Source organism: Diplotaxodon limnothrissa, linkage group LG12 (assembly GCF_057381915.1).
Source record: "Diplotaxodon limnothrissa isolate DT_005_m linkage group LG12, D_limnothrissa_male_GT1.1, whole genome shotgun sequence".
In the NCBI taxonomy this organism is placed as follows: Eukaryota; Metazoa; Chordata; class Actinopteri; order Cichliformes; family Cichlidae; genus Diplotaxodon; species Diplotaxodon limnothrissa.
Genome location: NC_140607.1, coordinates 26043560 through 26056196, shown reverse-complemented (window position 1 = coordinate 26056196; position 12637 = coordinate 26043560). Strand labels below are relative to the sequence as shown.

Below are 12637 nucleotides of genomic sequence, written 5' to 3'. Positions count from 1 at the left end.
TTATATTAGTATTTATCAAAATAATCATCCTTTCCACCCTTTCCCATTGTGAAGGTGGCTCTTCACACCTCCCTCACCTGTTTTCTATTCCTTCATTCTCATTGTATTCTTGACATTTCCTCTCATCTTTTGCCAAGTTGTTTTGTCAGTTTGTTGCGTCAGTCTAGTGTCTTTTTAATGTATTTATCATTTCCTGGCAATCTGATCTTTTATCCATCACTTATAGAGCAGTTAAATGAAAGCACTAAATTTATCCTCGTTTTTTTTCAGCACTTAGCTTTTATTACATGCTTTTATCATTTTTGCAGTGACTGTCATGTCTAATTGTTTCAAAGACAAATGACAAGAAAGGGTGATTTGTATCCCTTTAAAGGTGTCTGTCTGTGATAAAATTGTCATTTTAATAAGTACTTCTGTTACTTAGATTTTGGTTTCGCTGACATTCTGAGAAAATTGAGTGGCTCCCTCAATGCCAAGCAGTCAATCTGGAATTACATCAAGAGACAAATAAAAGTCAGATGTTATACAAAAGAACAGCGGCAAGCACTCAAAGATGCTTTGTACAACCTACCTGCCAAGTACCTTGAAAAAGGAAGAGAACAAGTGCCATTTATGGCACAGTGACAACCCCAAATTTTAGTTTGATTTACTTTTTTGTTCTTTCTGATTCACCACTCTTTGGTTGAAAGTGGTAATATGTTTTAAAACATCCTTGCATACCCTCCCCCTTCAAATTTAACACAAGGCTATATTTACCTGTGTCGTGTCAGCTGATTTCCACACACACTGGAAGTACTATACAGAAAGAGCACGAGACTTTCTAATCTAATCATTGTACTGGTATTTCAGAAGCTTCAGAGGGATGGGAAAACAATACATCCATTTTGATTTTAAACTCCAGTATAACCAACACAGCAGATTCTCGCAGTTAAAGTCAAAGTTAAGTGTCTAAAAACTGAAACCATCCAACAAAAAGAATGCAGAACAAGGTTTTTTTTAAAACAGAACTTTGGAGTTTTTTCAAACATGTTGAGTATTATCTTTGGTGGGGAGGAGGGGGGCACCTGGAGGCACAGGCTGGGATGTTGGATGAGTCTTATCCCAAATTAGGATTGTAATTGTAATTTGTAGGAAAAAACGTATTTCAACAAATAGAGAAAATATAAATTGCCCACTATGTGCTCTGTTTGTACACATTTTGTTGTCCATTTAAGCTTTTGTCATTTCTAGCTTTTGCAATTTTCACTTCATGGCCCTTTTCCTAAATTGACATTTTGCATCTAAATATCTTTTCTTTTTCAATTTTTAATTATCACCTGGCCTTAGGGCCTCTGTGTGGAATTCCAATGAGAACTTTTAAGATTTTTTTAAATACGTTTTTTAGACTCACTCATCTTTCATACAATCACCTCATAACAGACACTCACCCACAGCCTCCATCCCTCCCCTTTGAGAAGTTCCTCACTAACTGCGTTTATTCAGACTCCACTCTGACTCATAGCTGACATTATTTGTTGGCTCGAATACACTTGAACACAAGGCAACGGCTACAGCTGTTTTCAAGGGAACCCCCTCCTTCCTGTAATGTACTCACACAACCTACCCTGAACTCATATGCGCTGATGGAGCAACGTCCACCATTTGGTGCAATATCATTCGCGTACAGCAGAGGGCAGCAGCATTCCTTTCAGGACTGCAGAGGAGCTGTTCCTGGTCCTCAAACTATTTTCTCTCAGCGCTCTGGACATTTGAACTTTTCTCCCTTTCACATCAAAATTGCAAAGCTCCACTCGTAAACACGCTGTACGAATTACTCGGTTCTAGTCCAAACTGTTTTAAAATATTTTTTAAAGATCCGTTTCAAACGAAGTTGCTTTACACAAAAACTTCATGGGAACCGACGATAGATACTCTTTTTTAAAATGTATCCGTCTTAGGTAGCCCAACGACAAATTTGCTTCATTTGATAGTTAATTTTCTGATATCTCGTTATATTAAAAAAAGAAAGGAAAAATTCCTGGTTACTGGTTCTGGCTGATACCAACCCTTTCCGATGAAGGCTAAAACTAAACTTTAAAAAAATGAATAAATAAACAAAATACTTTTTTCAGTGAGTCCAAAGAGTAAAATAAAGGAGATACAAAAAGGACAGTAGCTCTCTGCACCCTCGGCGGCGGTCTGTGATGAAAAACTGAGCAACAGGGAGAGTAAAGGCACAAACCTCCAGGACGACCTCCTCCCGGTCTGACGTACCTAAAGCTGTTGGTATAAATGAATTCACGGCGTCACCAAGCTCAGATGATTCGCAGTACCAGTGTGCGCACCCGGCTGTCAACACTCATGGGCTACAACATACACAGCCCCCTCACACGCACTCACAAGCACGTCTGCGTCATGCGTCCTGAGAGCGACAGCACGAGCCCGGTAACTCCGATGGACCCGGTAAAACGCACAGCGGCAGCAGCAGTCTGAGGGGGCTGACTGACTCCTGCTTATTCTTCCACTACTCCCCACTACTTTGGGAAAAGTTTCGCTCTGAGTGTGGTTGCATTATGGATTTTATAACCACAAGCAACAACGACAGCAACGCGACCAGTGTTTACCCCGGTGGGGGGGACGTGGTTGCCGACTGGAACGGGGGTGAGAATGGCACGGGGTCCGGGTCTCTTCCAGATCTGGTGCTAAGTTACCAGATTATTACCTCAATGCTCCTGGGGGCCCTCATCCTCTGCTCCATATTTGGCAATGCGTGCGTCGTGGCAGCCATCGCCCTGGAGAGATCTCTCCAGAATGTGGCCAACTATCTGATCGGATCCCTGGCCGTGACAGACCTCATGGTATCTGTGCTGGTCCTGCCAATGGCGGCCCTGTATCAGGTTTTAAACAAGTGGACTCTGGGGCAGGAGATCTGTGATTTATTCATCTCTCTGGATGTACTGTGTTGTACATCATCCATCCTGCATCTGTGCGCAATTGCTTTGGACAGGTACTGGGCCATAACGGACCCTATTGACTATGTAAATAAACGGACACCAAGGAGAGCTGCGTTCTTGATTAGCGTCACTTGGCTAATTGGTTTCTCCATTTCTATTCCGCCTATGTTAGGCTGGAGAAGCGCCGAAGACAGGGCAAACCCCGACGCCTGCATGATCAGCCAGGACCCGGGCTACACCATCTATTCTACGTTTGGAGCTTTTTACATCCCTCTTATCCTCATGTTAGTTCTATACGGACGAATATTCAGAGCTGCTCGGTTTCGGATTCGAAAGACAGTGAAGAAAGCAGAGAAAGCAAAAGTGTCAGAAAAGTGCTTGAGTGTGTCTCCGGCCATCTTTCACAAGAAAACCAACGGAGAAACCGGCGGCAAAGGCTGGAAGCGCGGGGATGAGTCTAAATCCAGCTCTCCGTGCGTAAATGGCGCGGTGAAGCATGGAGACGAGGGCGAATCATTGGAGATCATAGAAGTTATCAGCAACTCAAAGACGCACTTGCCTCTGCCCAACACTCCTCAGTCCTCCTCGCACGGCTATGAAAACATGAATGAAAAGAACTCGGGGGCGAAGAGAAAGATCGCGCTGGCCAGGGAACGTAAAACGGTGAAAACACTCGGCATCATTATGGGAACTTTCATCTTCTGCTGGCTGCCCTTTTTCATCGTTGCACTGGTACTACCTTTCTGTGCAGAGAGCTGCTACATGCCCGAGTGGCTGGGCGCAGTCATAAACTGGCTGGGCTATTCAAACTCTCTCCTCAACCCCATCATATATGCCTACTTCAACAAAGACTTCCAAAACGCTTTCAAGAAGATTATAAAATGCAAATTCCACAGACCATGACCAGAGTAAAAAAAAAAGAAAAAAGAAAAACGTTTACGTTTATTTAAATGCGGATACGTTAATCAGAGAGCGGGGATGTTCAGTGACTGTATAGAAACAGCAAAAAGACAAAAACAACAACAACAATACACAGACTTTCATTCAGGGACAGTCCCTTTTAGTCGTGTCTTAAGGATGGTGTAAAAAATAATCCACCGGTGAAACAAATCAATATAGAAACTTTCGCTGTTAATGTACAAGCTCATGTTTATTCAGTGTTGTAGCTACAGTATATAGCTTATATGCGACGGCAGCCATCGTTGTATTGCCATGCAAGACGTGTCCTGTGCTGTTTCCATGCATTTTATCATGAGGCACGCGGGGTTTCCGTCCCATGTCATGAGCTGTGTAGCACTGAAACAATAAAAGCAATCAAAGTTTGTCACGAAGAAATATGAGTGAATGTTTGTTTAGAAGCAAAAACGAGAAAAGAAGAGAGCAGAGGCCCATTATGAAAAATCACACTTTCACTTATAGGACATGGCTCGTCATATATCTTCATATAGATAATAAGGAATGAGTGATTTTCCTATGTTCTTGAGCACTCGAAGCAGTGGGCAACTTATCAGTTTGCTTTGACAGGTCAACACACTGATGATGATGAGTGATGCTCAGGTTATCAGTGCATGGTGTATTTAAGGTCTTAAAACAAATGGGTATCAAATGAAGCCCAGTGTCTAGCCATCAAATCCACCTCAGAGTTGAAAGCAAAAGAAGATGGGCATTTTTCTTCTAAAATGGGAACTGGTATTGCATTTATGATACGATGCATTCTCAATCTCCCTGTGGCTCTTCTCATTTTGGCCTCCTCTCTTCTCTATTTCTGTCCCTTGAGTGTTAGAGAAAGACAGGAAAAACAACAGACTGACAGTGAAAGTAAAATTACTCAGAGAAAAACCAAGAGAGGGAGTCTAACTCGTTTCTCTTGTATAGGATTGTTGTGCAGTTCTCCATCGAGGCTTATTGAGAACTACATAGACAGCTTGTTACATCATCAACCTCAAGAAAATCTGTGCTAAATTTAGTCCACACACACGCACACACGCACACACGTACACACACACACATACACATGTGTGCACACTCATAATAGCACATAGTTTAGAGGGTTACTCAGAAAAATAGGCCACATAATAAAAAGGGTTGCAGGAAACCTCCTCACTGTATAACTGCTATCATCTATCAAGCAAATCTCAGACACAAATCCACTTACAGTTGATAGAGAGATAAATGCTGTCAGGCATTAAAAGAGGAAGGAGGAAAACAACTTTCAGGAAGAAGCCCCAATCAGGCCCGCTTCCTTCACAAGATGGGTGGCTATCTGAAGCATTGCCATGGCAACACATCAAGCCCAAGGCATTAAGGTTGGTCAGATATGAAGGCAGGCTGGCTAGGGACAGACAGGAATGTGAGACATACAGTAGCATGACAGTTTACAGGTGACACCTGTGGCATGACAAGTTAGCTCATACTCTGCTGGGTGATCGTATGTGAGATAAAATTACAGTGTATCTAATTTTTATCACTGCAAGGAGCCTTTTCACCAAGGATTGCTTTTTAAGTTGGGATTTTCACTTTAAAATATCTTGAATAATTCCAGTGAAAATTAGAACTTTCTTTCCTCTACCTTCTCTTACATTCTTCTCACAAACTTGCCTCTCTTTGAGACTATGTTAGTGATTCAAAAAAGTTTTATTAATGTTTTAATACCAATGCAAAGAATGCTGGTGTATCAACAGCTAATGAATGAAATATAATCCATTAAAACAGCTGCAGTCCCACTTGATCACATGCATGGAAAGAAGCAGCACATTGTTTTGTAAACCCCCATTTTTACACACGTAAAAGTAATAAAGGTCTAACGTATGGGCCAATTGTTGAATTTAATTTAAGGCTTGCAATTACATCTCACGACCTTCATTAATTAATGTACATTGCAGTGGTAGTACTATGGTACTAGTACAAGAAAGCAGTAGTCAAATAAATGAAGACTCTATCAAATAATAATGATTATAAGCAATTAATAAATATATTTTCTAGATATAATAAATATCTTGCAAAGAATTAATAAAAACAAAACAAAAATGCACTTTATTTTTCATTTTATTTGAGGAATGTTTTATATGAGGAAGCGCATATCAATACCGCACACCTACTGCTGCACTGTAAAGTAACAGTTACCAGGCTTGTTTATGAGTAAGAGAAAACACACTCATAGTGTGGAGAACGCTGCTTTTGCTTGTATGTGTAAAATCTGGTGGTTTTTAAAAGGGAACTGACAACACAGGCCAATAAAATTTATTTCACATAAGTGATCAAGTATTAAATCAAAATTGTGAAACAGAAATGTATTCTCAGTCTCTTGCCTGTCTCTGTGATGCATTGATTACTGTTCTGATAACTGATATTATGTCATCATAAATGATGATGGATGATTAAGGCTTGTATGCCAAAAACACAGGGGAGGGCTTTGTTTTAGGTTAAAGATGAGAATAAAGCCATTTAAGATATTATTAGAAAAGAGAGTTCCTTGGATTCTTTGACAATTTCATTTCCAAAGAGCACCTGAAACAATAAACTAATAGGACAGGAGGATGTCATACAACCCCTCTGTCTCTCCATGCCCGGGTTTCTCCATCTGATCACTTTGCTCTGTGGCCGGTTAGAGTACCATGAATGCACTTAAAATGCTTTTGGGAAAATTAATCCTCTACCTATGACCTCTAGGCTCATAACAGGCTCAGAGAAACACATACAGATTGTGGTGTGAGCCAATGAGCAGAAATGAGTATATTTCACAACTATGAGTCACACTGTGTGTAAGACTATTACTGTATAATCATTACATTTTGCTCCTGCTGTATGGGATTACGAAGTAGATGACCTTCTTTGAACTATGCTGTAATATCAAAGGAATCGGTTGTGGAAGTGCATTAATCCCAATCACTCTGGGAATCTTAAATGTAATATAGGTATGTGGGTGCACTGTGATGACGCAGGAGCTTTCCTTCAACCCAGCAGGAGAGGAGAGGAGAGGATGCTTATATAAAATGCTAGCCTATCGGTAACAGGGGGGTTAGCCTTTACTGCTTTAGCTGCCCTCAAGACTAAAACTGTGAAATTTAGCTGATTCTGGTTTATTTTGTAGTTTGATGCTGGTTCTATAGAAGCATTTCAGTATACTGTAGGTTAGAGAGTAGCCAAAATCAGTTGTTTCAGCTCTTCTTAAACACAGAGAAGTACTATGACCCATGTCCTCTAACAGCACATGCTATATCCAACATTTATAGAGTTTATATGGAGCGTTAAGCAAAAAAAAAAAAAAAAAAAGGAAAGATAGATAGATCAAGACAGGTAGATCAAACATCTGGCACTTAAAATTGAACATACATTTATTTAAACAAGTTCTTTGAAGGTGGTACAGTAATTTGGAAAGTGTAAACAAAGAAGTAGACCTGCTGTTAATTATTAATTACTACCTCTTTTTTCTTCTTTTTCCCCCTGATATTTAAGTTGTTTATTTTGAGGCAAAGCAGCAAAAACACTGGACATTTAAAAGGCTAAACAGGGGTTTGGTCATGAGAAAAGAGGTGACCACATGACTGAAAACAGCAGTCCCTTTCAATCACCCAGTGGGAAAGTCTAAGCCTGGACTGTGTACTGAGAAAAGAAACATTTTAAACACACAATTTGCACTAATAAATATGGACCATTATCTAAGGTCAGTTTATTAGCTTGTGAGGGATTTCAAAATGGAAAACGGAAAATAAACCAACGTGTTTAGGTTGCATTCAAAGGAAACCCAGCAGTGAATGACATGAATTAAGCGGAAATAATTTTACCACTTCAGGTAAAGACAGCAGTTCGGTGTTTGATCTGTTTATGATCATTCTCTCAATAAATTCATAAAGTACATGAACATCATTTGATGTATAAACACACATGAAGGTCAGCGTTATTATATAAAGCCAATCAAGCCGTCAGAGCATTCTCCTTCTGATTGACCTCATTAACATGAGGATAACACCTCTCCTTCCTGGAAGGACGCAGAAACACCTCTGGAGTTGAGTCAGGAAGGGCATCCGGTGTAAAAAAAAATAAAAATAAATCTGCCAAATCAAACATGTAGAGCTACCCACTGTGGTAACCTCTTGTGAACGAGGGACAAGCTCAAAGTGGCATTATATTAGAGTATAACACAAGGTGGAAAAATGTATAGGCTCTACTGCATGTTAGTTCTGGTGGTGTGTTTGCTTCTGTAGGAACAGAGCGAAACAGTGTCTAAGTGGATTGAAAGGCAAATTATAGAAAGAAAAGCATGCTGAGTTGTAGAAACGAGTGGATGAGCAGAAACTAAAATAGAAAAAGAAGACTTACATAATACAAAATCTAATATAAGCCCAAAGATATAGAAGACTGGGTGAAGGCTTAAAAGGGAATGGTAACAGGAAAAGACAAGGAGAAAGTAAGAGAGACATGGATATGACTGAGCACTCAGCACAACACGTTTCTGCTTCGCCCCCTCCTACTTCAGGGTCTTTTTGATCTGTCATAGTTTTTTCAAGGATCTCACATCCCACAGCCCATCACACACCGGAGGCTCTGAGAAATAACGCCACAAAACCCCCTCTGACGTGGAGAAATGAGGATTTGGGTCTGTTAAGGTATGGGTTTTCTTTTCTTTTCTTTTTAGAACAGAGGTTAGTTAAAAACAGAACATTCCTGTTTCATAGGGTAGTCCAAATGTTGATGGATGAGACTGTCTCTTGCTCACGCTAGCACACTCACAATAACTCATCACAGTGATGGAGGACATGTGTTCAAGGACAGCAAACACAAAAGAATGTAAAAGCAAACAATATCTAATCCATTCTGCCACTTTCTGCTTTAAAAAAAAACAAAAGACCCAAAAGTATAAGAGAGATGAAGAGTCGGACCCCATTGTTAGTATTACACACTTCACCTCAGCGTTTGAAATTTGAAAGAACTCTTCTGTCTCTCCTTCAGCAAGCGCCAAACATTTTCTGCCGCCGCTTCATTTGTTCTCCTTTCTGTTTGCTCCTCTTCTCCCAGAGGATCGCGCACTCCTTTTCAATAAGTGATGTTCGGCTAAAACTCTGATAAAAAACAGTGGACAGACTCTGCACCAAACATGCCTCAGTGACACAAACAGTGACTGCGTGACACAGTCTCTGAAGAAGGCCACTCTAAACAGAACAAGCCCCTCTTAGTTTGCCTGGAGGCAGTTATGACTTTGCACTTGTTTGTGTGTATGTGTGTGCGTGCACACGTCTACTGTAGCAGGAGGAATCACAAAGGCAGTTTTGACTTTAGCAGCTGTATCTGTCTGTCTGTTTGGAGGTGGATGTGTGTCACAGACACAGTCAGTCTCAGGTACAAACATTGACAGGTGTCTACCAAATGCATGAGTTTAAAGAGGGATTTGGTTTGAGGAAAGCGTGGCAGTAAAGAGGTAGGAAAGTCCTGGGGTCTATAGCCTCTGAGTGTTGTTGCTGACCATGACCATTCTTTTTATGACCAGAGTACAGATCGTTTGATGTGCAGGGTAACGTGCCATGAACATGACTTCAATGTATTCAAATGGCCTCTGCTATCACCATATCTCAGTCCCACAGAACACATTTGGGATGTTGTGGAACTGGAGATTTCCATCATGGATACTATCATGTCAGTATGGACCTAAATCTCTGAGAAATGTTTCCAACACTTTGTGGCAAACGGGGGTTCAGCCCAGTATTAGCAAGCTGTAACTAATGAAGTGGTCTGCAAGCATACTCACAAAATAAATAAAATAAACAAAACAAGTGTAAAAGCGGGGACTGATTTCTATCTATCTATCTATATATATATATATATATATTTTTTTTTTTTAACCCAATAGATATGCCTGTCAAGTCAATGTCTTGTTAAAATAATGTGATTTGAGCCACTAATAATCCAAATACTAATATTTGAATTTTGAGAGACAGTTGAAGGGTCTTTAACTCACTTCCACAAAACAGGAGTTTTTGGACCGCACACTACAGGAGATGAACTCAGCGTCAAGGCACTTGACACCCACCATTCACCAAACACAGGCGTAGCTGCCATTATCCACCAACAAAATGTTATTTATCATTTGAAGAGTTTTTAAAGGTAGAAATCATTCAAAAAAATTGTCTGTCTTTTTGACTGATGAAAATAAATGCTCACTTCCTTATTTATGCCACAAAGAAAGCACCTTTTCTCTCTACAAACAGTTTGCCAACAAACTTCACTTCCTTAAATCAGAGGGCAGGAAGACAAGCACAGAAATTATTAATTGTCCAGTAAGTTCTATTGTGTTAACCATCCTCTCCTCAAGAGAATTACAGCTGTATTTCATCAACCCTTTTAATAACAATCTCTAAAGGTTTTTTTTCTACTAATAGCTACAGCTGTCAAAGCAAAAAATATTTCCCTATTTTTACTTAAAACGGCACTTCAGCTGCCCGACAGCTCATGGTCTGCTTTGTCTGGAGTGAAAGGGGGTCATACTCTTTTCACCATGGAGGATGCTGTTGGAATTCATTCAGATAAATGCTTGGCATTGTCTTGCTGAAATCAGTAATGCCTGACTTGAAAAAAAAAGAGTTCATATCAGGCATTTCTCACTATTAATATTATGCATTTTTAGGAATGCCTGCTAAGGTGTCCCCATTGCAACTGTTAATCTATTAGCGGGACAGCTGTGGCTCAGTAGGTAGTAACGGTCTTCTACCACTCAGATAGTTCCCCATTGGCTACCCGGTTCCTCCAGTCTGCATGGCGAAGTATGCCTGGGAAAGTACAGAATTCCCGATGCATCCATCGGATTGTGAGTGTGTGTGTGTGTGTGAATGTTCGGCAAGACGAGGGAATAGAACCAAGCTCTTGTATGAATGTTGGTGTGACTGGCTCATTGAGACTTGTAGTAAAAAGAACTTTGAGTGCTGGGTAATAGTAGAAAAGCACTAAGCAAATCCATTTTATCATTTTCCTTCACACATGCTGGATTTTCGCTGGGTGCATCCTAAAAGAGGTGGGGGTCAGCGAAAGCATTGTTTGGAGATTTAAAACCCCAACAATCAGAAAATCACCTTGAGGTGACTGTTGCTGTAAACTGGGAGTAAAAAAATTAACTGACCTGACTTGAATTGACTCACAATTAGCAGAATCAGACCTGTTTGTAATAGAGGGCCCTTTGAGGGCAGAAGTTCATGGACGTTCAGTATCGGTTTTTAGCCTTGTCCCTTGTGTACAGAGATTTCTCTGGATTTACTAAATCGCCTAATTATATAATGTAGATGATGAAATCCCCAAAGTCTTTGCAATTTAACGCTGAGAAACATTCTTAAATTGTTGACCTTCACTTGCAGTCTTTTTATTTTTTTTATTTATTTTTGTTGAGCTTGGATTTAAACATCAATACTCGGTTAATTATCTCAGAGTTCTTCATGAAAAATACCACATAGATGCTGTGAGAGTATTTCTCCCAGCGGCTGGATGCAGCAGTAATTCCCACAGAAGATCACGTTAATATACAGTAGGTGTTAATTTGGACCATGCTGCCTGTGGCACCTTGTTAATGGCAACTGAAAACAGAGCAAGAAACAGAGAGTGATAGACTGAGTGAGCGAGAGCTCTTGGAGAGGAAAGATTACTTGGCTTATTGCATCATATCCAGCGCCTGTCAGCAGGCAAAACATGTTGCCAAGAGCAAGATCTATTGCCTTAAAATGAACCCTTTCACACAAAAAACCCCCAGCGCCCACCGTCTTCGTTTCATCTGCTGCCAACTCTTGCGACGCATTTTCACAGCGTCTCTCCGTGTGCCCTGTAAATATGCTCACAGTCCAAGTAAAAATAACTTAACATGTCAGCTTTTTTGCTTCAGGGACAACATTTAACCTGAAAGACAACACTGCTTTTTGGGGCTTAAGTGTCTCTGCTTTGAGCAACAGTGGCTCCACGGCTGCTTCACAGATCTTTAATAATATCATCTCCGTGCTCGCTGCTCTGGGTCCTCTGAGACAGCATCTTTGCTTTCAGTCATGTTGTTTTAATTGCCAACATGATACTGACACTGGCAGAAGATGTGCACATTAATTGGGCACTTACAAACACACATGCACACACACACACGCCAGGCAAAAACACACAGTAATTCATTTAAGCTCCACTGATAGTTCAGATCCCATCTAATTAGGTGTCTTTAGAGCAACCTTTACCTCTTATTGGTCACAACTTAGCAAACTGCTGAGCGATTAACAGAGCGGAGCGAGCTACTGTCGCTGATAACTGCAAGAAATATTACTTGGACTACTTGTGTGTGTTTTGTGAGTTTGTTTCTCTTTACTTGTATCAGCCTGCCAGATGAAAACTAGCCTTCAGGCTAAATCTGACGGTGCTGATATATATGTTATAAATAAATTAAGAAAGTAATGCAGTCTAGATGAAGCAGCCTCAAAGCCTGATTTGGGTTTGATTGATTTTATGATGGTCAAAAAGATAAATAAATAAATGAAAAGTAAAAAAAAAACCATTGAAATGATTCAGTGTCAAAAATAATCACAGATGAGATAAAGCTTCATGCATAGAGAGATACATATAATCGCTAAAGTATTTGTGTTTATAGTTTTTTCTTCTGTTTTTGTTTCCACTAAGCTCCAATCGAATCACATCTTTTTATTACACAGTTGTTTACAGGTTTATTGTTTAGATTGTTTAGTGTGTGTGCTTGC

The 12637-nt window shown here is 40.2% G+C and overlaps 1 protein-coding gene across 1 annotated transcript; it reads left to right on the top strand.

The window, feature by feature from the left end:
* The first annotated feature begins 2552 nt into the window (after nucleotides 1-2552).
* On the top strand, nucleotides 2553-3836 carry htr1aa (5-hydroxytryptamine (serotonin) receptor 1A a). Its single transcript, XM_085368428.1, has one exon. It carries the CDS (start codon nucleotides 2553-2555, stop codon nucleotides 3834-3836), a length of 1284 nt encoding a protein of 427 aa, XP_085224554.1.
* Nucleotides 3837-12637: the final 8801 nt, after the last annotated feature.